This window comes from Bos javanicus, chromosome 3 (genome assembly GCF_032452875.1).
Source record: "Bos javanicus breed banteng chromosome 3, ARS-OSU_banteng_1.0, whole genome shotgun sequence".
NCBI classification, from domain to species: domain Eukaryota; kingdom Metazoa; phylum Chordata; class Mammalia; order Artiodactyla; family Bovidae; genus Bos; species Bos javanicus.
In genome coordinates this window covers 26548295-26573102 of record NC_083870.1, presented here as the reverse complement: position 1 = coordinate 26573102, position 24808 = coordinate 26548295, and the positions used below count along the sequence as shown (strand labels likewise).

Here is a 24808-nt window from a genome sequence, read left to right as displayed (position 1 = left end):
ACACATTCCCTCACAAAAGCAGCATTACCCAGAAATTGACCACAATAAAAATATTTCTAAGCCTGGGATAATGACCCGTATTAACAGTGAGTTGTTGATTTCGTCCGAAGGAAATCCACTGCTGTGACCAGTTCACAATGCAGGCCTTTTCCTTGGTCCTCGTCTGTGTGATGAGAATGGCACAGATCCTCTGTTGTTCCCACGGCCACGAGGAGAAACGAGAACTGTAACGTGTGATCCAGAAGGCATGTTGGGTTTCTTTGGAAATGTAAAGGAAAGAAAGTGAAATTTGTCCAAATTAGGTAGGGAAATGTGTCCAAATAAGGTAAAGAAAATATGTCCAAATTTCTTTGCTGTTTCTAATTAAGTAAAGAGGAACCGGAATCCACTATGAGGCTCTCCTTGTGTTTTATTATCTCGTGTTCTCTGAGAAGGCGCCTGGAACACTTTAAGAAAGCCCCATAGTATAGTTCTATTTTTAACCATGAAATTTCGAGTCAGAGAAAAAAAACGTAGTCCCCATTGCTCACCATGGTTGCTACTAACCTGTCCTCACAGATGACCATAAATGGCATGAAGTCCCCCCAATCATCACCACTGAGCCAACTCAGAGCAACGGGCTTGATCCTTTCCCACCTCACTGCTATAAACAGAGCAGATCCAGGGTGGTAAGGACCTGAGCAAACCGTGGCCAAGAGCCCAGTTACTTGAGGGACATGATGCCCAGAAGTGGGTAAAGTTTCCTTGTCCTGTTCACTTTCATCCCATTCCCTGTGTCCTGGAACTGCCATTCTGTTGGGTTCTCCATCCCCTAGGCCCAATCTGAGTGCTCAGCAGAACCAACCAGAGCTGTCTGATGCCTCAAGGTTTCCATGTTCTACAACCATCCTTCACCTTTCTCCCAGCAAACACAGATTACTCATGAACTCCGTGTTAGAAAAGCCCTCTGTTGATTTCATCTTACTACTCATGTTGAAATAAAAGTATAGGCTTTTCAATTCTTTGCCTCATTGGTTCACATGACCTTTTACTCTCTTTCTCACAGTCATTTCTTTTGGATGTTAAAAAGTACCTTTTCCTTCCTGATAATCTGATTTTAAAGGTAGCTACATCTGTATTCTTAGCTTCAAATGAGTTTCAGAATGAGTGTCCAGGGCCATCTATCTTTGCTTTCAAGAAAACGCAAGGGAAATCCCATAGCATTGGTGTTCTGGAATCATCTTCGGGCTTGCCTATTCCTAGATGTTAGAATTGGGATATGGTAACTATTAAGCTCTTAGGATCAGATTAGCTTAAAGCTGCTTAATAATCTCACCTAAAAAGTAAGCTATCAAAGGGTTAAAACCAAAGAATGCAGTACCTAGCCCCTCTCTCTGCCTCAGGAGGGGATTGGAGCCACAGATTTCTTCCATACAAGGCATACCTTTTTTTAATATAAGTCATTTATTTGTGCCTAGTAATGAAACAGCCAATGATAATTATTCCTATAGCCAAATGCATCCAACTGACTGTGGTAAATATTACTAACTTCTAGCCCTAAATTATTTTTATTTTACCCTTCATATTTTCTTGTCCATACATATGCTCATTACCTTACAATTTACAGCAGTGAATCAGTGATACTGTGAGGAGTCAGCATGGTTTGTGTAGATCCATCTTCTGGCCTTTGGGAGAAGTAAAGGGGTCATTTATAAAAGTAAACTGGGTATTGAGGGAGAATTCCAGTGAAGCAGGCAGGGACAGGTCCTGTCTGGGTGGTATTTAAAAGGAATTTACAAGCTGCCTCCGTTTCCCCCAGCAGAGTGAAATCGCCTTCAGCTGAACCTTGTAGCAACATCATCATTCTTGGCTTGCCCATCTCCCTACTGGATGTCAGCCTCGTAACAGCAGGGCCCGTTGCCAGCACCCAGCACAATGAAGCTACTCAGTCTGTTGGGACCAAAAGCGTCCCTGACTTAGTCCCAAGTGCTCTGATCTCTGAGCCACTCTGGCCTGGAAGTGAACTGTGTGGAGCCAGAAACATCCCTGACTGTACCAGGATGGGAGGTGGGGTGGTCTCGAAATGAGACTGTGGTTGGAATCTTAAGGTGAAGCTCAGTTGGAAGTAGCTTAATTCACGTCTCTCTGAAAAGAAGAAAAACATCCTTAAAAACCTATTTTGTGGACTTAAAAACCTGTTTAGTGGATTTCTAGCCCAGTTCCAAGGAAAGGGAGCCCACATTTAGATGTACATTTGTGCACCAAGAATGGGGTTTAAACAAAAGTGTGAAAGAGGATCATGAAGTGATGTTACTTTCTTCCAGGTCCTATATTCAATGCCTCTGTGCATTCGGACACGCCGTCGGTTATCCGGGGAGATCTCATTAAATTGTTTTGCATCATCACTGTCGAAGGAGCAGCCTTGGATCCAGGTACCTCTCTCCATCCTTTCCCCTTCCTCATACTGCTTTTCTAAGTGTTTCTCATATCATCCCCACTGTGTTACAAATGTGAAGGTCGGGGATTGGATTGGCTATTTATTCCCAAAGTGCCTAGCTCGGTCCTTTGTATTCAGTAGATATTTACTGAGGACTTGTTAAAGTGGATGCCACTATCTGCTAGATGGTTTGAAAACACAGCTAGACATTTGAATGTAAGTTCTCATGGTGATCCAGTGGCCACTTCAGGGGCTAATTCAAGCTGGTTTGCAACCCACTGGAAGAGTCCAGCTCCCTTCCATTTTGTCTTTCGTTTATTCCTTCAAATAGTTATTGAACTCCTATAAACAGATGCTGTTCTAGATACTGGGAATAGAGAGGCATGATCAAAATTTTCTACGTCTTCTTTCATGGCGCTTGCAGCCTGGTTTATTAAACAGACAAGAAAGAAATCACCATATATGTAGTATCAGATAGTGATTAACACTTGAGAAATACAAATCAGAGTAAATGAGTGGCAAGTAACCAGAGTATGCTATTGCAGTTTAAACTTTTAGGAAATCTTTGTAAATCTTTTCTTTGCAGAAAATATTAGCAGGGCCAACAGGAAGCCCAAGAGTTGTGGGCCAGCAGCCTTACACCTTTCCTGCTTGGCCCCCTTAGTATGAGGTGCTGTGCTTCTCACTTAGATCCTCAGGGTTTGAAAGAATATTAAATGTATGCAGGTGTGTCTCTGCCTCCTACAGAGCCTGTGGAGACCCTGACTCCCTGCCTAGGGGCCGCCCGTGCTCTGACCTCTGGTGTCTTGTGCTGCCTTCTCCATCGTAGGCAGAGCCTTGACCTCACACAGATTAGCACCTTGAAAAGGCCAAATTGTGCAGAGCTCACTGAGTTCTTTGCGGAGACCACTGGACATGTGGCCCTGGGGTGGAAATGAAGCAGGTCTTTGTTCTATGTTAAGGGCAAGCTGTCCATAAACTGAGGGTGGGCTGTAGTTGATCTTGTGTGACCAACAGGAGCAGAGGCCCGGGCCTCCACCCCCTGAGGTCTGACTCCTGCATGGCCCCCGGCTGAAGGTTCACGTGTGTCTAGCTCAGGGTCAGCAAATCTCTCTGTAAGGGACCCAGGTAGGGAGTATTTTCAGTTTTTTTGACTCTGTGGGCCAGATGATCTCTGAGGCAGTTACTCTACTCTGCTGTTGTAGAGGGAAAGCAGCCAAAGAGAATAAACAAATGGGCCTGGCTGTGTTCCAGTGAAACTTTATTTACAAAAGCAGGTGGTGGGCTGGCTTGACCTGCAGGCTACAGTTTACTGAACCCTGCACAAGTTGATTGATACCAAAATTGACTCTTGTCAGGAACCTAAATATGATTGAGCTTTAGAGGTAAAAAAAAAAAGGAGAAGGGTTTATGGAAAACGTAAGAAAAGGAAAAGGTAAAAAAAAAACATCCAAAACAAAGATCAGTCAGCTCTGTCCTCTGGGGTCAGGAAGGAGCCAATGCTCCTGTGGAGGCTGCCAGGAAAGGGGGAGCAGGGAGGTACTTTGCAAAAGTTGAAATGATTTAATAGTATTTTTGCCTCTAAAGTTTATTTATAAAAAAAAATGTTTTTTAAACTTTTTATTTCGTTTTGGTGTATAACCAATTAACAAGCAATGTTGTGATAGTGTCAGGTGAGCAGTGAAGGGACTCAGCCGTAGGTATACATGTATCCATTCTCTCCCAAACTCCTCTTCTCTCCAGGTTGCCACATAACACTGAACAGTGTTGCCTATACTATATAGATGGTCCATTGCAATATTCTTGCCTAGAGAATCCCATGAACAAAGGAGGCTAGTGGGCTACAGTCCTTGGGGTTGCAAAGAGTTGGTCATGATTGAGCACAAGCCACCTAGGTTCTTGTTGGTTATCCATTTAAAATATAACAGTGTGTATATGTCCTCCCTAACTATCCCTCCCCCACAATCCTTCTGTTTATAAAAAATTTAAAAAAAATGTTAAGCTCATTTATAAGTATACAAAAATGTAACATTTCAATGTCTTTCTCATAAATTAATGGGTCACCAATTGTGCCCTTAACATAAGTCTTTCCCTCCAATGTAATTTCAAAAGCTATAGGTAATTGCAGTGTAATTGCAAAAGCTATAGGTAACTGTTATCTTACACATCACAATTTTCCAGAACTTTGCACTCTTGGACTACATGGGTAGAAGATTCTGAATAATTAAACACAAGTTGTGGTTTCATTTTTCCTCATGTTTCCTATGGGCTGTGAAGGAATTCTCTTCTGGAAAGGACATGTGGCCCAAGTGGGCTGAGTGCCACCGCAGCGGGAGGGGTGGAGAGGATCACAGCTCTTTAGAGGCGGGGTCTTAAGTCAGATTCCCTAGAAGCAAAGCCTGAGACAAGCGAGCGAGTGATTAATTGAAGATGTGCCCTCAGGAGGAACCACGAGGGACTGAGGGAATCAAGGTAGAACTAGGAAAGAAGCCAGGCAAAGATCTGAATTCAGAACAAGTGTAACTCCCTATGGGTCGCTACAGAGCATGGATTATACCATAGAGTGTGAGTGACCTTGTTGAGCTAAGGCTTTTATACCTACCCTCCCCAGTCGTTGGTCATGGTCCACAGTGAATGGCTGGGGAGGGGTAGCGTTTCTTCACCTCCAGGGGTGGCTCTCCTGGAGGTGGCTTCTGTCAGCTAAGGACAGTCCTCTGGAGAAGGTTCAGGTGTGAGAGCTTAGCAGCCGACCCCTGGAGCAGTTGGGGGCCCAGCGCTCCAGCTGGTCAGGGCAGAGTGCCAGGAGCATCTGCTGCAGACGGCAGTGCCCTTCCTGTCAGAGCATCTCCTAGTACAGAGTGTGTATGTTGAACTGTGGAGATAAGGATGTTCATGGTGGCCACCTTTTACTGTGCACTTACTACATTCCTGGTGCTATTTTAAGCATTTTATACAGCTGACTAACCATGGGTGCTATTGTAATTTCCTTTTAGAGAGGAGGCAACTGAGTCACTGTGAACTTAAGTGACTCACCCAGGTCACACAGCTGATGAGAGCTAGGATTCTAGCCCGAGTAGCCTGACTCTACAGCCTGGCCACCATACTGTAAGGCATAGCGGGACAGGGGTTAGAGTCCGGGCACAAGTAATATGGACACAGCTGTGACTCTCTGCCTTCAGTAACACCCAGCGTCTGCAGGTGACAGCCGCGCTGAGCTGGTTTTCACTGAGGGCCTGGGAGTGATCTGCTGTGCCCAGGCACTGGCCAGGATGTGAGGACACTGACCACACGCCCTCTGCCCTCCGGGAGTGGGTCATTTGGCAAGAGATGGCCTGCATGCTGGGAACAATCAAAGGTTTTGCTCAAATGCCTTGGTGGATTGATGGGAAGGAAAAAAATGATGTTTTGGTGCCTCAGAGTAGAGAGCTGACATCACATGTAGAGTTGAGATTTGCCTGTGGCCATTAACAGTATTCTTGCCTGGAGAATCCCATGGACAGAGGAGCCTGGCAGGCTACAATCCACGGGATCGCTGAGTCGGACATGACTAAAGCAACTGGGCACTTAACATTTTTATTGTGAGTTGAAAAGGAATTATCATTTGAACAATTTTGTAGAAATTCTCACTTTAGGGGAATCCCTTGGTGGTCCAGTGGTGAGGACTCCATGCTTAACCACTGCAGGGTTCTACCCCTGGTTAGGGAACTCATATCCCACAAGCTGAGAGACGTGGCCTCCCACAAAAAAGAAAAAAATTCTTGCTTTTAATTTTGCTTACATTCTTTTTCTCTGTGTAAGCATCTGAATATGATTTATTTGCCTTATAATGTGCTTTTTGAGGTTATTAGTATATTTTTACCAAATGGATATTACTTTTTGTTTAATAAAAATTGTGTCATTTAACATTTGTATAGAAAGTCTTGTCAAGTGAATTTAAGATAAAGCAGTGTTTGTGGCCCGCTTTCTTGCCTGCTGGGTGACTCTCGGACCTGACGCAGCTGGTGTCACTTGGTAACTGTTAGAAGAAGAGGTCAGAGGCTTAGGATGTGCAGTCTTATTTCCACGTTCGATGAGAATTACCACTTGTGCCAAAGTCATCTTACTCTTGTGCCCACATTAATTTATTTGAGGCTGTTAGAACCTTAATTTTGCAGAGTACTTTACGATTCCACAGCATTACTCACTGAGACTGTTAAACCGTGTTCAATTTTCTCAGCTTGACATTTTTTTCCTCTTGTTTTGAACTTAAGCACTTCAGGGGGGAAAAAAAAATCACAGTGAACAATAAAAATCTAAACTGTTTACAACTCTCCATTTTGTATGATTCATTTTATTATTTTTTTTCCGTTTTTCCCTCCAGTTTTATTAAGATAAAATTGACATACATCCCTGTACAGGTTTAAGGTACACAGCATAATGATTTCACTTATATACATCATGAAATGATTATCACAATAAGTTTAGTGGACATCCATCATCTCACATAGATACAAAAAAGTGTTTTTTTCCCCTGTAATGAAAACTCTTAGAATTTATTCTCTTAGTGTTCATATACATCACGGAGCTGTGTTAACTATCGTCATCATGTGTATACTACATCACTAGTATTTATTTTCTTATAACTGAAAGCTTGTATCTTTTTTTTTTGAGCCAATTCAACATAAATAAGATTTATACAATTTTCACACAACACTAGAATACAAATTCTACTCAAGTTCCCATAGACTATAAACTAGGAGACACTGGAACATATCCAGGGACATAAAACAAGGTGCAAAAATTTCATGATCTAAAGATACTGAAATCATACAGAGTCTTCGAACAATTCACTTTATGTCCGTATTGTCGCTTACGACTAGTGACCTTCCAGTCTTGGGTTCTTCTGCCTGAAATGCTGAAGGGCCTTGCTTTCTTTGGAGGAGAGAGCATTCTATGTCACCACACACAAGCTTTCCATCCCAAGTTCTGTAGAGGAGACATTTTGGGGCTGTGCTCCTTCAGCTGGGTGGTGGCAGTGGCCTGGTTAAAAGGGTGGATTCTGCAGTTGAACTCCTGGGTTAAGCCACATGCTTTGCAACCTCCCGGCTGTGTGATCTCAAACAAGGTTAATGGGTCCCTCCAGAGATTAGAAAATGTGACCGCACCTTCATGTATGGTTGTTGAGAGGATTCGGGGACACCTAAGGTCCCCAGAGCCGTGCTGGCCCCCAGTCAGGCTGCACGTGTGCTAAGTCACTTCAGTTGTGTCCGACTCTTTACAACACTGTGGAGCGTAGCCTGCCAGGCTCTTCTGTCCATGGGATTGTCCAGGCAAGAATACTGGAGTGGGTTGACGTGTCCTTCTCCAGGGGATCTTCCCAACCCAGGGATCAAACCCGAGTCTCTTATGTCTCCTGCATTAGGCAGGCGGGTTCTTTACCACTAACGTCACCTGAGGTGTGTTATCCATACATGGAACTTCTTCTGCCTGTGCCACTGATCCCAGGGTTTTGGCTTGGTCATCCGTAGACGACATGGCCTTTGACGTGTCCTGGTTTGCCGTGCACTCTTTTGGCCTGGACAAGGCTCCCGTCCTCCTGTCGTCACTGGATCGGAAGGGGATTGTGAACACGTCCCAGAGGGACTGGAAGAGCAGCCTCAGCCTGGAGCGCATGAGCATGCTGGAATTCTTGCTGCAAGTGCATGGCTCCGAGGACCAGGACTTTGGCAACTACTACTGCTCCGTGACTCCGTGGGTGAAGTCACCCACAGGTTCCTGGCAGGAGGAGGCAGAGATCCAGTCCAAGCCCATCTTTATAACTGTGAAGATGGATGGTAAGAATGACACACAAATAACCTTCTCAGTGTTTGGGGAATGGCTTCTCCGCGTGCTTTGCCACCGCTGATGGGATCCAGGTTCTCACCCTTGAGGAATGTGCCTGCTTTCTCTCTAGCCTGGCTCAGGCGTGTACCCAGAAAGAGCACACTCAGCCCTTGCTGTTTTCCCAGCTTAGGTACCGGGTGTGCTGGAGGCACCACTGGGAAATGATTTTTTAAACTTACTGGACAGATTTTCAATGCATTCTGTAAATTCTAGACATAGTCGCTTTGTTGTATGCTAGGGTTGGCACGGATTCTGCCAGGCAGAGGCAGAGAACAACATCGAGAGAGTGGGTCAAGGTCTCTTGGAGGGGCCGTGAGTGAGTTCCTGCCCCTTTTACCCTTCTACTGGTCCTGTGCTGTGCTAGTCGCTCAGTCGTGTCTGACTCTTTGAGAACCCATGTACTGCAGCACACCAGGCTTCTCTGTCCTTGGGCTTTTTCAGGCAAGAATACTGGAGTGGGGTACTATTTCCTCCTCTGGGGGATCTTCCTGACCCAGGGATCGAACCCCCAGTCTCCTTGTCTCCTGCATTGCAAGTGGATTCTTTACCCACTGAGCCATCTGGGAAAGCCCCTTACTGGTCCTACCTTTGGTGAAAGGGGGCTCCTCCCATTCACTCGCACAGGGAGGGTTCTTCACAGAACCCTGAGATGGGAGGGGAAGCTCCCCATCTTGTTGGCTCACACTGACGACCAGTCAGCCTAACTAAGTGGTCAGGGGGCCCCCTCCCCACCCTTCTGCTCTCTAGCCTCCTGGAGTGGGGGACACATTTTCCTTGGTTAACGGAAAACTTGTCTTCTCTGCAGAAAGTGTCAGAGTAAGTGTGAATTGAAAAAACTCACAGACAGAATTCAAGTCCAGGTGCCTGGAAGGATTAAGTAGGAGCCTTCGAGTGCGTTTCCCTGACGATGTGTCAGTTTGGTGGGGACTGGAATTGGAGCCCCAGCTCTTCCACAGATGACTTAGTCTTTCTAATCCTGTGTGTCCTCTCTTGTTAAATGGGATGATAATCTCTCATGGGGCTGTTGTGCTAAATGTCGGGCAAACAACCATGGTGCCAGCCTCCACCCAAGGTTTGCTGGTAATTCGGGGGACGGGGACTTTGTAGGTGCAGGATCTGAACTGTATGCGTTCCTGCAACTTAGTCAGTGATACCATATTTGCCTCTTAGAAATGTCTTGCTTGAAGTCATTCCATATGAAAATCCAGATTTACTGAACAAGCAGGGAGTGATTATTCACTTTGCTAGATAATTTACTATAGTGTTACTTAAAATAGCTCCCCTAGTACACTTCAGTTATCTGATGCATAGAATTGATTTATGTAGTTTTTTTTTTTAAGGATGCATCTGCTGCTGAATGTGTGGTGCCCTTATACTGACTTTTAAAAATCAATCTCCTGCCAAAACCCTAAAAAGCAAGTTGACATTCAAAGATATTGAAGGAAATCTTTTTTTTTTCTGGGTTCCCCCCACCACCACCCTGCCTGCTATGGAATTGGGTGGGGATATATTTGCTCATTTTTGGACACCTATGGCTGAGCTGCTCTTGTTTCAAGCCCTGTGCTAGGTGCAAGACCTGTGAGGTCAGACTCCTGGGGGAGACCCCGGGCAGTGGAGGGGGGAGGCGATGGTCTTCCCTGAGCTGTCCCCACCCCCCCAACACCCCCTACACCCTGCAACTTGCATCATGATTTCTATCCCTCTGATCTCTCCCTCCCAGTGCTGAACGCCTTCAAGTACCCGCTGCTGATTGGCATCGGCCTGTCCACTGTCATCGGGCTCCTGTCCTGCCTCATCGGGTACTGCAGCTCCCACTGGTGCTGTAAGAAGGAAGTCCAGGAGACCCGGCGAGAGCGCCGCCGGCTCATGTCCATGGAGATGGACTAATTGGTGCCAGAAAGGCCGAGACCGAGGGACGGTCGAGGAGCGGTTTGGGCGAGATGAGGACAGCAATCTTTTAACGCGAAGTGTGTTACACTAAAAACCAGTCCTCTCTAATCTCAGGTGGGACTCGGCGCTCTCTCTTTTCTGCATGTCAAGTCCTGAGCGCAGACATGTTTACCAGCACACGGCTCTTCTTCCCACGGCACTTTCTGATGGAACAATCGAGTGTGTGTTTTCCTGACGGCGGCTTTTTAATGGTTAACCTCTAATTTTTTTCTCCTACTGGCTTATAGATCTCTGACTTGTGTGTGTTTCTACCTTTTGTTTTGAGGGGTTGCAGTGAGAAAGGGGTGAAGGCGTTCAGAGTTCTTTGTCTCGGGTGAGATCCGTACGTCTTCCGAGTCAGAGGAAGATGTGCTGAGAGAGCTGCTAAAGGCGACCCTCTACCCCGGCCGAGGGACAACACAGACCAGTGCTGAAGGCTAATGTGTGGCTTATTTACTACCCTCCCCACCCCCTATTTTCCAGGGGGTTTAGGCTACATTTAAAATCTAAACCTGCAGTCCGTAACTTCCTATCAAGCCCAAATGCATTTTGGTTTTGGTTTTCTGCTTCTCTGCCCCTTTCCACTTCTTTCGTATTTGCTTTATGTGCGAGTGCTGAAATGGCCCTGGAATTGAGAATTTGGCTCTCCACCAAGCACCTTATCTTGCCACCTTAGCCTTAAGAATGAGTATGAAGAAAAATGCACAGCCCCCTCTGTCCAGGGCAGTGAGAAGCCCTGCAAGGAAGAGGTTGGAGACAAGGAAAGGAACAGACAGTCACTCCCACAGTTCCGAGGCTACCATGCCTCAGGGGGCCCCAGAGATTGCAGAAGGGGGATATCCTGGAAGTTCGATTTCTGCAGTTTGTGCCAGAGGGTCAGTGGTGCAGGGGTGTGTCAGGCGGACGGAGCCACCTCTCTTCCCTGTCCTGCCCTTTGTTAGAGGCTAAAAACTTGTGGGTCTTCAGGGGGAACCACTGACACCCCATGTCCTTCACGAGCCACTTGGGCTCTTTAATGTGAAGTTGAATTGCTGCTTGCAAGACTGACTTCACAGAATCAGAAATTACCCAGAAGAACCATGCATTTTCTGTCACCTTGTCAGTCCTTCAAGTCTTTTAAAAAATCCCCTGCAGGGGGTTAGTGAGAAAGGGTATACTTTGTGGTGTGTTTGCTTTCCTATTAGGAACACAAAGGAAACCCAGCAATTTATTGCTGTGTGAACAGCCTACAAAGTAGATCTGAGAGTGGTCCGCTTTGCCTGATCACTCGTACCAGGAGTAGGACAGCAGTCCCAAAAAGATTTGTGTCTTGCCCCCACACAGCGCTGGCCTTTCAGAAGCATCCCAGTGGGGTTTCCTGAGGCTCACTGGTGACTCAATCCCCACATTGCATTCTGCCTGCTTTTACCCTGAAGGACCTAATACTACTTTGTCTTCCAAAAGGGAAAAAAAAGATTCGTTTGTTTTGAGCAATAAAGTAATACAAAATGATGGCCATTCACGTGCGGCTGTCTGTCACAATGGGCCAGACGAGCTAGACTGCTCCCAGCTCACCATCTTCCCTTCTACTTCCCTCCTCTGTTGCCCACGATTCGTTTGGCACATATGACCAAGTCACCCCCCAGACAGTAGATTGCCACCAAATTTTTCCTTTTGGTTTTGCCCACCCAGGGGACCCCTCATATGATTGAAACTAGATTCTGTACTAACGGTAGCAGAACAGAGGGATTCCGGGCCTAGCATCTGTGGCGGGAAGACGTTCTGCAGGCCCGCTCTCCCAGAGCACGAACGGCCAGGGGAAGGGGAAGAGGCTGCGATAGCGCTAGATTTGGGTATTTCCTACATGCCATTTCCCAACTGTGCCGTCTCAGAGGAGGTGAGTCACAGGTGATTGTGCAAACAGGAAATAGACCCAGGTGCTGCGTTCAGAACAGCCAGTGCCCTTTGAGCCCTCACAGTGATCAGCCTCCTAAAAGAAAGTTTAGGATTGTTGTAGTACAGGCCCTTGGAAGGAGGAAAGGATACTTGGCTTTGGATGTGACCCGGGGGCCCCAGGTGTGTGTAAAAACGTGGACGCAGCAGACAGCCGGTGGCAGTGAAGGTGGCACGTGCTCACACACTCTACCTTCTCCTTTCGGACTGCTGTTGCAGTTCAAGGCTGGGGCTTCTACGGCATCTACCATGCCCCGAGCCCCGCCCTCCATCCACTGGGCTGGTACAAAGTAGGGAGAAGTCACAGGGCATGGTACCAAGGACCGCCTTCCTTCCAGGGACGTGAACATGCTGGAACGTGCGTCCTGGTCAGAGTGTGAGATGTACTCTTGTTATACCAAATGGGGCCCCCTGCTGAGTGCTCTTCTGGAAAAGGTTACCGCAGAAGCGCTGGCATGAAGGCAAGGACCCAGCCACGACTGACACGGATGAAAGTGCACTGCTTAACACAGAGAACCTTGATAGAAAGTTTGACTTTGTTTTTTTTCTTCTAATCGTAAAAATATCCCCAGAAAGAGCCTAAGCTATATTCAGATAAACGCCTGAGAAGTACTTTCCATTGTTTACTTTATAATGTTTACATACACTTTTCACTTTTTTAAAAAAAAATGCCAGCTCTGACTTTTTAACAACTTTTCAGATTTTTCATGGGACAGTGGAACTCTGACTCACCAACTGGATTTAAAATCTTAATTTAGAAACGTATTTATTTGTGTCTTTTCTCCTCTCCTATCTATGTGGCTTTCCCTAAGATCCTGGTCAAAGTGGCTTCTCCTGCCCAGATCCTTGTCTGTTTTCCCTGGTGGCTCTTGCTTCTTGCTTTGCAGACTGCCTGCAGCCATGATTTTGTCACTGACATCTGTGAGCCAAAGACTGAGCCTCTTTAGCAGGAATAATAAGCAATACTACACAACTTGCTACTTTCAGAAAACCCTTTTTTTTTTTTTTAACCTTCACCGATGACAACAGAGGAAGAAGGGAACTGGGATTTGGGTAAGTTCTCCTCCGCTGTTTGACCAAATTCTCAGTGATAATTATTGTGTGCAGATCACTAGGAGAAAAAAGTTGACTTTCTTTCTTTTTTAGCGTGGCACATACAGATCTGCCGAATTTTCCGTAGACAAAAGAAAGGGTCTTGTGTATTTTTGTCCATATCCAATGTTATATGAACTAATTGTATTGTTTTATACTGTGACCACAAAATATTATGCAATGCACCGTTTGTTTTTTATTTCATTAAAGGAAGTTTAATTTAAACTGAAGTTGTGTGAGGAACTTGATCTTGGCCTCTGTTACCCTTTCATCGCCTCTGCATAAGGGACTGTGGCTGAAGTCCCTTACCACTTGAGCACCTTCTCATCTCTTGGAATCCCATGAACATGTTGTAGATGTTCACCAAAGATAAAAGAAGAAATGGATTTAACAGGACTAATAGTGAGATTTCCACCAAGCAGATAGGTGAGGGCTGGGGCCCCCTGCTGAGGTTGGTCTCTAGGTCTCTCCCTGCATTCACACGACCTTATAGGACCCTTGTCAGGAAAGAGAGAAGTTAGAGGCTGTTCCTCTCTGCGGATGAGGAAACACACCCAAGTTCTGTGACCATGTCGTGCCTGGAACAGAACAGCTTTTCTGACTCATGACCCAGTCTTGGAGCCAAACAGGTCCAGAAGGTGTTAGCCCCTGTATTAGGAAAAAACAATCCTTTCCCCAGGCTGCTGGCTTCTGAGTTCAGGATAGGAGAGAGTGCTGGGGCTCCCACCTCCCTGCTGGCCCCAGGAGCAGCTGCTCAGCCTCGGCCAGCCTTCCCTATTTGTGTCTCGGGCAGGGACCACCTCACTTGTGAGGTGTTCAGAGGCTGGGTCTGTGTCCTGGTTAACTAACCTCGCCTGGGGCTTGGCCCCAGTCCAGATATATGGAAGGGACTTGTTGTTTTTAGCTGCCAAGTCATGTCTGACTCTTTTGACTCCATGGAATATAGCCCGCCAGGCTTCTCTGTCCATGGGATTTCCCAGGCAAGAATACTAGAGTGGGTTGCCATTTCCCTCTCCAGGAGATCTTCCCAGACCAGGGATCGAACCCACATCTCCTGCATTGGCAGGCAAATTCTTTACCACTGAGCCACCAGGGAAACGCCATAGAAGGGACTAGAGGTTTATGAATGCACAGTGACGCTGTCCTGTGGGAAATGGCCCAATGCTACATGCTTCTCCATGAAGAGGGAAGATTCTGCTCACATCGAAACACTGACACAGTCAGAGCTGGTCTGCAGCAGTCCCACACCTCTTGCTGAGCCTGTACCTGCCTCAGTTTATATTAAAAGAAAAATAAAAACTTGCTCACATAACTCCTGTGGCCAAGGCATTGTGCTCAGCGCAGAAAACCTCCCACTTATATCCTTTCCTAGAGGGTTTGGCAGCTGCTGTTGGCTCATCCAGAAACCTCTTTCCACCTGTTCCAACTCCTGCTTCTCTGTCAGGTCTCACAGGGAGCCTTTATCTGCCTCTGTAGGTTAGAAGAGAAACCCCTGACAGATGCTCTGGTTGTCTGAAAGTGGCCCGAGGGCAGGGACCTCTTCCCACTGTGACAATAGCTAACCAACACTGGGATGCTTTGATGTGCTGTGCACTTGGGCGAGGGCACGAGGGCTTCCCAGGTGGTTCAAGCAGTAAAGAATCTGCCTGCCAATGCAGGAGATGCAGGAGACCTGAGTTCAGTGCCTGGGGTGGGAAGATCCCCTGGAAGAGGAAAGGGCGCCCCACTCCAGTACTCTTGCCTCAAGGAGTCAGACTTGACCGAGCATGCATACGCATGCACTTGCACCTGGGCAAGAGCCTCAGGTCACCCGAGGTGACCACTGCAGATTTCTTATGTGCTCTTCATGTAACTGGATCTTCGAGCTAACAGCCACCCCATGTCCTCTTACCCACAGACCAGTGTGTGTAGCACACCACTTCAAAACACAGGTTTTATTATTTCAGTGAAGCAGGGCCAACCATTGAGAAGATAGCTTGTTTCACTCACAGATCCCAAGAGGAGGGGTCACGCCACACCCCAGGGGCCACACGGGGAAGCACCAGCATCCCTCAGGCAGCAGAGGGAGCAAGAGAAAAGCATGGACTGCAGCCCTTGTTTTGGTTTTCACAGGAAGGAACAGGCAAGTCAGGGTAAGCTGGCTTCGGATTGACTAGTTTGGAGAATTTCAGCGGATTCTGGGGCGTAGCAAGTGTCCCTAGTTAGCAGGTGTGATGAGAAAACAGCTATTTTGAGTTGCTGCCTAGGATTTTACAGGATAATAGTGCTGCTCACAGCCAAAGCCTGAACGTATAGATAAGGACCTGAGCTTACGGTTCCTGCCCCAAGTCCCCACTTTGCTTTTCCCCAGGCTCCTTTTAAAATAACCCTTTTGAGTTGAGCCTGCAGCCTCCACCGCAGCCACCTGATAAGTAATGGGCGCTTGTTACGCTGCTCTCTATCTCCTGCTCACTGGACACCTGGACGTCGCAGGACTACCCTTCCCCTGGCTCGCTGGGCCCCCAGCCCTGGTTCCTGGGGTCTGTAAGTAATAAATCTTATGACTTAACATTCTTTGTGTGAGTGTATTGAAATTGTGCCTTCAATCAAAATGACCCTGGGTTTCACTTCCTCTGGGTGGGGGTTCAGATGCTGAGGGAGCAACTTGCTGACCCGATGTGGGTGGTTTGTGCTCCTTGTTCAATAGGTCGTGGTCTGCATATGCCTAATTTAATACTCCAGCTATTCCCCTTCTCCCCCCAGCACATCTGGTTCCTGGCCTTGGGGTGATCTGAGCAGGGAACAGTGGTCCTGAGTGTAAGAGCTCAGTGGAGGAGGGGTTTGCACACAGAAGGCGTGAAAGTGAAAAAATGAAAGTTGATCAGTCGTGTCCGACTCTTTGCAACCCCATGGACTCTACAGTCCATGGAATTCTCCAGGCCAGAATACTGGAGTGAGTAGCTGTTCCCTTCTCCAAGGGATCTTCCCAACCCAGGAATCGAACCAGGGTCTCCTGCATTGCAGGCAGATTCTTTACCAGCTGATGGAAGGCATGCTCACAGGCAAATTGGAATGACTTCCTTTCTCTAGGAACTGGTTAGTCCTGGGAGGAGCAGTGTCTCCGGGGTCAGCAAGGCTCTGGATGTCAAAGCATGAAAAACCAGAACTAAAATGACATGATTAATACACTCACTGCTTGGGGCTTGTACACCTGGTTGGCTCAGCTCCACTAGGGGTGGGGAGTAATGCTCACCTGAGTCCTCTCTGTTCTGTTTGCCAGTGTATTTGTGCCACCAGTACTGGTTACTCTGATTATATAATTTCATTGAACAATATGTAAATCAATGAAATATGAGTGCCAGAGAAAGATGTGTTGATGAAAGGAAGATGAATTCCCTGAAAAGACTAGATAGAGGCAGATTGCTTTTTTTTTTTTTTTTTAGTGCTGTCAATTTAAGTCCAGGCAATACAACTATAAACGATTTATGTTTTTATAAATCATAAAAGCATAGGAAGATCTATACTCCATTGACTTTACAAATGTTGGGGTTTTTTGTTGTTGTTAATTCTTACTCCGTTTTAAAGAAACCAAACCTGAAAGTTGTAGAAGAGAAGATAGGTTTAGTTTATGCAAAAAAAAGAGAGGAGACTCCAGATAATAGACCTGGGCCTGTGTCAAGAGATTGTTGAACAAATACATACTATATGATTGAAGTGAAAATAAAATTTTTAAGATACATAAATGTCTTTTGATAATTCTCATCTTTACCTAACATTTCTGTTAATTGATCAACTGATAGCTCTAATTGTGTCAGATAATGGAGTTTCTCCCATTATTGTCCCCATTCTTAGAGATGAGGAAATTGAGGCTTAAGGAGACTAATTTGCTCAAGATTTGAACCTAGGTCTTTCTGGCTCCAAAGCGTGTACATGTTCTAAATCACTGCACCGGCTACAGTGTCTATTTTAGCCATTCAGTATTTTTTGAAGAGATAGAAAGATGAGTAAGAACTGATTCCTGCCCTTAGGAAATTCATGGACTTGTAGGAGAGGGCATGGGCATGTAAATCATTCATTTTATTATGTGGAATAAGTACAATTATAGCAGTTCATGACAGAGATAGAGGAAGGAGTGGTACATTTTCCAAGGTGTCAAGAAAGGTTTTGCATAGGAGATGCAAACCCAAATTTTAAATTTTTTAAGTAAATAGGCATATATCAGGTAGGGAGGGCTCTTAGCAGAGGGGACAGTATATGCAAAATTAGAGAGGATGGTAAGAGCCATTCAAAGAAACACAGTGGTTCTGTGTCTGAAAGGTGAGGTGATGGGAGAGTTCTCAAGTACCAGCTCATGAAGATCCAGTCAAGGAGTTGGGACTTGGTCATCTAAAAGTTTGGCAGGGGGGAGGCACAAGATTTATTTTATTTTTTGGCTGTGGCAGGTCTCCCTTGCTGCAGGCAGGCTTTCTCTAGTTGTGGTGAACAGGGTCTCGCTCTTTGTTCCTTTGTGTGGGCTTCTCATTGCCGTGGCTTCTCTTCTTGTGGAGCACAGGCTCTGGGATGCTCGGGCTTCAGTAACTGTGGCGTATGAGCTTAGCTGCTCTGCGGCATGTAGGACCTTCCCAGACCAGAGATTGAACCTGTGTCCCATGCACTGCAAGGCGGATTCTTAGCCACTGGACCATGGGGAAACCCCTGAAAGTCTTTATTCAGGAGAGTATGTGGCTATGTTTGCATTTTAGATTACTCTAGCAGAGCGGGGGCTGGGTGCAGGCAAGGCTGGAAGATGAACTGGACTGCATTAATCCAGGTGAAAAATCACTGCTCTCAGATGTGACACCAGCAGCTACAGTGAATTCATTAAAGGTTTTGGGAAGAACTGACAGGACTGTATAACTAGATGTGGAATGCGGAGGCCAGCCGTGGGTCTGGGAGGATGTCGGTGCACTCAACCACTATGAACAACAGTACCAGTGAAGGAGAAAACAATGATTTTAGCTTTGGACACAAGTTTGAGTTTTCTGCAGGACCTTCAGGTGGAAATGTTCAGCGCAATTAGATAATTGGCCTGGAGCTTAAGGGAGAAGTTGGGGGCGGAGATAGATTAGTGATTGTCAGCATACAGACAGGGCATGAGATGTGGAAGCAGTGTGAGGAGAAAGGGCTGGTGACAGAACCCTGAGAAGGGCGTCACTGGGAAGGAACTTCCGAAGCGGGGAGGGAAAATCCCGGCAAGACCATGGTATCAGAGAAGGAAGGAAAGAATTCCGAGCAGGTATGCCAATGGCCGGTCATACCTCATGCCACCGAAGGACCGAGTCAAGGGAGAGCTGAACACTGTCCATGGCTGTGACCTTGGGTGTTTGGGTGAAGTCAAGCCCAGATCATGGTGAGCTCAAGTGCTGGCTAGTTAGGAAATCAAGCAGAATACAGAATATGGGGAAACTCACAGATTTGAAGAGGGGAGGGAAGAGGAGGCAGTTTGAAACTATGGTGAAAAGGTGACTATTTAGTAAGGGAGTAGGCACCTGGGCTGCTTTATGGGCCAAGGAGACCATGAAAGGTCATCTGTGTCAGGGGTACACCTATACCTAAAGCCCAGGTAAAGCAAACTTCCTGTCCCTTCTCCCCCTTTCTTCCTCCCTTTGGGGCCTATTTTGAGCACTCCTCCCCCACCCCCTTCTTGTTTTAAAATCAGAACTCATTGTCAGTTACTCCCTGTTAGGGAATTGAAGAAGTAGCTCTTCCCAAGGGTATATCTGAAACCAGAAGATGGCCTGGGAATCCCATCTGTTGCACTTTCTCTGCTGCCACCAGCTCCTAGTCCCCATCTCCTCCTTCACTCCCTTTCTTTTACATATGCAGTATTATAGAATAACTCATGTCACTATGTGATCAGTTCAGTTCAGTTCAGTCGCTCAGTCATGTCCGACTCTTTGCGACCCCATGAATCGCAGCACGCTAGGCCTCCCTGTCCATCACCAACTCCCGGAGTTCACTCAGACTCACGTCCATCGAGTCAGTGATGCCATCCAGCCATCTCATCCTCTGTTGTCCCCTTCTCCTCCTGCCCCCAATCCCTCCCAGCATCAGAGTCTTTTCCAATGAGTCAACTCTTCTCATGAGGTGGCCAAAGTACTGGAGTTTCAGCTTCAGCATCATTCCTTCCAAAGAAATCCCAGGGCTGATCTCCTTCAGAATGGACTGGTTGGATCTCCTTGCAGTCCAAGGGACTCTCAAGAGTCTTCTCCTACACCATATGTGATAGGTATTAACTAATCCCGTTTTACAGATGAGAAAACTGAGGCTCAGAGGAATCAACTAACCTGCCTAGATTGTGTGGCTAGAAAATGCCCTTCTTGTGCCCTGGCCTTTGCCTCTGCCCACAGAAATCTACTTAAGGTTTTCCCCACAGATAGGAGTTGCCACCCACCTTGAAAAACTCAGCCTCAGTTAGCTAATTGTCAGCTCCTGGTGAAGTCAGCCTGGTGAGAAGTAAAGGGCATGAGAGTTGTTCTCCATCATAGGACCCAAGCTGTACCTGGTCTGCTCTAGGCCTCAGTTTCTTCCATTGTTGTATGATTGATTGAGTTCACAGTGGTGTTCCATGCATGGAGGAGCAAGGCTCAGAACCCGGGGCTTCCTGTACCTTGGTAAGACCGACACCCATGCGGGTAGCAATCACTGACCTAAATTGCAGGAGCTCAAGTAGGGAAAGGGGCAAAATTCTGATCAGGTTTCTGCTCACCCCTTCAGGATCTTCTTTTCTGTCCTCCTGTCACTGACTGTCCCACATACTCCGCCTTCTGAAAATCGTGAATGGCAAGCTAGAAAGTATAACAGAAAGGGCACTGAGCCAAAAGTGAGAAGGCAGCCATAGAATGCACCCATTCCTAGCCGTACAACCTTAGCCAAGTTAATGGATCCCTCTCAGCCTCAGTTTTCTCATCTATAAAATGGGATTAATGATGTGAGCTATTGTGTAACACTGCATAGGTGAAAATGCCTCACACAGAACTTGACGTGTAAAAGGTCTGCATTTAAATATTTCTTAGGTCTGAATGCTTAGGCTAGGAATCCGTGATACTTGCAATTTTTGTCATTTTGTGGAATTAATATTTGAACATGTCAAACCTGAAAAAAAATACATCACTTCTCATTAATCTTCTAGGAACTTACGAAAATACTTTTTCCTTTAGTACATCGTTGTGTTGCTTTGACTATCACTGGCCCTGTCCCTCCATCTGAATTGGGAATTCCATTTTTACACTCCTTTCAACTGATACCGTTGCCATGCACTACAGTGATTCCCAAGGTAATAGAATAACTGTCTGTCTCGCTGGTTCTATTTTTTCTTTCTTCTCATTTTTTCTTTTCCCCTTAATAACATAAAGCTTCTTTTTTCCTTCCAGAAAAGAAGCAGCATCACCCTGTCAATGTTAAATTCTGGCAGAAACCAGAGCCGCTAACATGGAAAGAAAAAAAAAATTGGCAACAGCCAGGAGTGAAAAATTGCTATAGCATTACTTAGTTGGGCTTCCCTCATAGCTCAGTTGGTAAAGAATCTGCCTGCAATGCGGGAGACCCCGGTTCGATTCCTGGGTAGGGAAGATCCACTGGAGAAGGGAAAGGCCACCCACTGCAGTATTCTTGGGCCACCCTTGTGGCTCACCTTGTATAGAATCTGCCTGCAATGCGGAAGACCTGGGTTCAATCCCTGGGTTGGGAAGATCCCCTGGGGAAGGGAAAGGCTACCCACTCCAGTATTCTAGCCTGGAGAATTCGTCCATGGGATTTCAAAGAATCAGCCACGACTGACCGACTTTCACTTCACTACTTGGTTGTGTGTATTTCAGGAATACAGGGTCCTCTACATTATTGGCAATGATTGTCTCTGTGGTCAGTGCTTATTTCTAACATAATTCTCTCTTCAGTGCATGTAGCAGATTGATTGCATAGATGGCCCCAGTTCCCTTCCACTTCTTTTGCTTTGCCACTTTGCTGTTTCCTTCACTCAAGAGATGGAGTCTATTAACCCATCTCTTGCTTTTGGACTTGGCCGTGTGACTTGCTTTGATCTGAGGATGTTAGCAGTCATGATGCAAGCAGAAGCTTTCCAAAGTACTCATGTGTTTCTCCTAGTCCTTTTGGACCCCTGACATTACTGTGAGAACGTGCGCAGGCTAGCCTATTCAACGACTGTGAGAGGGAAACGTGCCCAGGCTAGCCTGTTCAACGACTGTGAGAGGGGTCCAAGCTAAGGCCATCCTAGATCATCCAGCTCTCATCAGCTGATCCATAGGCTTGTGAACAAAAATCTGTACTATTATTGTATCCCACCAAAGCTTGCTATTTGTTATGCAGCAATAGCTAACTGATACAGTAAATTTTGGAGCCTAGGGGATAACCCATGACTTCTACAACTATAATGGTGAAAAAATTCTTGTACTTCAAGCCCTACTGATGCTATAGTTAACCACCTGGAGAGGCAGTTTGAAATCACCATTCCAGGTAAGCTGCCCTTTAATTGTTCCCTAAATGCAACCTGTATATTCCTGCTTCAGTATCTTTGTACATTTCATTTCTCCCTAGGGAACGTCCTTTCTTCTCTCTTCCCTATTTGAATCATTCCAGATCTCCAAAGACCTAACATAAACTACATAAACCAACCTTTTCTGAATGACCTCTGGCTGGCCCCTGCCTGCAGTGGTCCTGCCTGAGTCATAAAATGGATACCCAACACAGGCTGCCTTCCATGGCTACCATTTCTTATCTACAGTTCTTTAGCAAACTAGATTCCAACTTCCTGGAGGGCAGGGCCCATTTTTTACCTCTTTTATCCCCCAAGCACTGCATCAGTTCAGTTGAGTCACTCAGTCGTGTCCAACTCTTTGCCACCCCATGAATTGCAGCATGCCAGGCCTCCCTGTCCATCACCAACTCCCGGAATTCACTCAGACTCACATCCATCAGGTCAGTGATGCCATCCAGCCATCTCATCCTCTGTCGTCCCCTTCTCCTCCTGCCCCCAATCCCTCCCAGCATCAGAGTCTTTTCCAATGAGTCAACTCTTCGCATGAGGTGGCCAAAGTATTGGAGTTTCAGCTTTAGCATCATTCCTTCCAAAGTACACCCAGGGCTGATCTCCTTCAGAATGGACTGGTTGGATCTCCTTGCAGTCCAAGGGACTCTGAAGAGTCTTCTCCAACACCACAGTTCAAAAGCATCAATTCTTTGGCACTCAGCTTTCTTCACAGTCCAACTCTCACATCCATACATGGCTACTGGAAAAACTATAGCTTTGACTAGACGGACCTTTGTTGGCAAAGTAATGTCTCTGCTTTTGAATATGCTATCTAGGTTGGTCATAACTTTCCTTCCAAGGAGTAAGCGTCTTTTAATTTCATGGCTGCAGTCACCATCTGCAGTGATTTTGGAGCCCCCCAAAATAAAGGAAAGGACAGGGCCTTTTAACTGAAGATGTTAACATTTGTAGGTTGACATGGAGAAGGGTTGTTGTTGTTCGGTGTCCTTGCTAATGAATAAAACCAAAGGGAGAGCACTGTGTTGTATACCTAAAACTAGCACAGCAGTGGTGGTGGGGGGTGGTGGTTTAGTTGCTAAGCTGTGTCCAACTCTTGCGACACCATGGTTCCTCTGTCCATGGGATTTCCCAGGCAAGAATACTTAAGTGAGTTGCCATTTTCTTTTTCAGGGGATCTTCCTGACCCAGGGATTGAACCTAGGTCTTCTGCACTGTAGGCAGATTCTTTACTGACTGAGCCACCAGGGAAGCTCAACTAATACAGTGTTATATGTCAATTATATCTCAATTTTTAAAAACTTGAAAAGAAAAAATTAAAAAAGAAGTTAGAGGCTTCAAGGACTTCCCCAGTGGCCCAGTAGTTAAGATTCCATGCTTCCACTACAAGGGGCAGGGGTTCGATCCCTATTCAGAGAACTAGGATCCCACGTGCTGTGTGGCATGGCCAATAAATAAATACTTTTTTTAAGTTATAGGCTTCCAGATGAAAGCTTGTAGAATCTTACCCTACTCTACTCTAATTCCCCCTGGGAAAATAAATCATAAAATGCTACCTTTTCCCTGAAGATTCCTGACTTCCCATTCTCCTCAAATTAGATACATTCTTTCTCTTCTTCAGCTCTCCGTGTCTCGTTGCCACCGGTATTTCTCCTAGTGGGCCTCCCAGAATTTACCTTATGTGATAGCCAGTCATGTTCTTCTTTCTTTCCTGTTCACCTGCACCAGGCTCCGCCATCAAAATTTCCTAAGATCAGAGGCTACACTTTTCCATACGTGTCTCTGGCACCTGGTAAGGTGCTTATCCTAAAGCAGGTGCTCCGTCAAGTAATTCATGACCTCATCATCTCTCCCAGCTCTGGCTTTATGTTAAATGCCCTAATTCAGGCCCGTACCATTGCTCCTACAGAAAATTGCAAAAGGCTGTATCTGGCCTTCCTGCTTCTACCCTTGCCTCCCTTCCTCATCTTGGTACTCAGCTTAAAAGGAAAACATGACCAGGCCATTTTCCTACTTAAAAAACAAGCCAACAAACAACGTCTTAATAGCTTCCTTTTTCTATAAGGTTAAGACCAGTTTCTTAGGCCTGGCGTACATGACCAACTCAGGTCTGTCCCAGCCCACCTCCATACACCCTTCTCCCTTCACACCAGCCTCTAACTTTACTCCAAGAGGGCACAGCTGATGCATCACGATCCATGCTGGATTCTCTCCCCAACCAGGCACCTCGGCGCCCCCCACTTCCTCCCTGGTTGCCTCAGGTGACCCAGCTGATCTTGACCCTCCCTCCCACCCACTCACTTCCCAGACTCCCTTGAGGTACCCCACTGATTGTTGTGCTTGCAAAATTACCTTGTGGTTATCTGAGTAAGTGGAAGCTTCCTGAGAACAAAGACTTTGTATTGAGTTGGTCAAAAAGAAACATTTTGTCCACCCCAGTATGTGCAGCACCTGCCACAGCACCCAGAAGATTAAAAAAAATAATCGTTGGATGGATTGGTGGATGGATGGAGCAGGGATCTGCTGTAACTGTGGCCTGAAGCAGACCAGACCATTCCTGACGTATCTAAATAGAGGCTTGGTCTGGAGAACTAACATCCTTAGTAAGCTTGTCCCTTGTACAGTCTTGTCTTCGAGTACTAGGATTAATTTGGCCTGGATTCAGGGCCATTCTTAGTGGCCAGGTCCACACTGAGCAGCTGAAGATTCCCTTAAATGTTCCTTGATATCCATTGGGCACTTCCTATGTACTAGATGTTGTTCTGAGCACTTTCAGTGAATTAGTTCATTCAATTCTCACAGCAATCTTATGGGACGTACACAGTATCTCTATTGTGTAGGTGAGAGTTAGGAAATGTTAATTAACTTTTCTAAGATCAACTACTAAAATCAGAGTCTGTGTGCACACCCAGGCAGCCTGATTCGAGAACATGCCAGCATCACTGCCACCTCATGTTTCCCTGGGTTCCTGTTTTCCACCTGTGCTTCTCTCTTTTCTCAACCCTTTCCTCTCCCAAGATGGGAGGCAAGGTAAGGGCTAAGAAGAGAAAATTTCT

The 24808-nt window shown here is 46.2% G+C and overlaps 1 protein-coding gene across 1 annotated transcript in view; it reads left to right on the top strand.

The window, feature by feature from the left end:
• PTGFRN (prostaglandin F2 receptor inhibitor) overlaps positions 1–13461 on the top strand; it is an 80861-nt gene extending 67400 nt beyond the window's left edge. Inside the window, exons 7-9 of the mRNA XM_061409917.1 lie at positions 2304–2411; positions 7924–8229; positions 9999–13461. Of these exons, the coding sequence (XP_061265901.1) occupies positions 2304–2411; positions 7924–8229; positions 9999–10165 (581 nt within the window). The 3' untranslated portion in view covers positions 10166–13461. The remainder of the gene's footprint in view (positions 1–2303; positions 2412–7923; positions 8230–9998) is intronic.
• The last annotated feature ends 11347 nt before the right edge of the window (positions 13462–24808 follow it).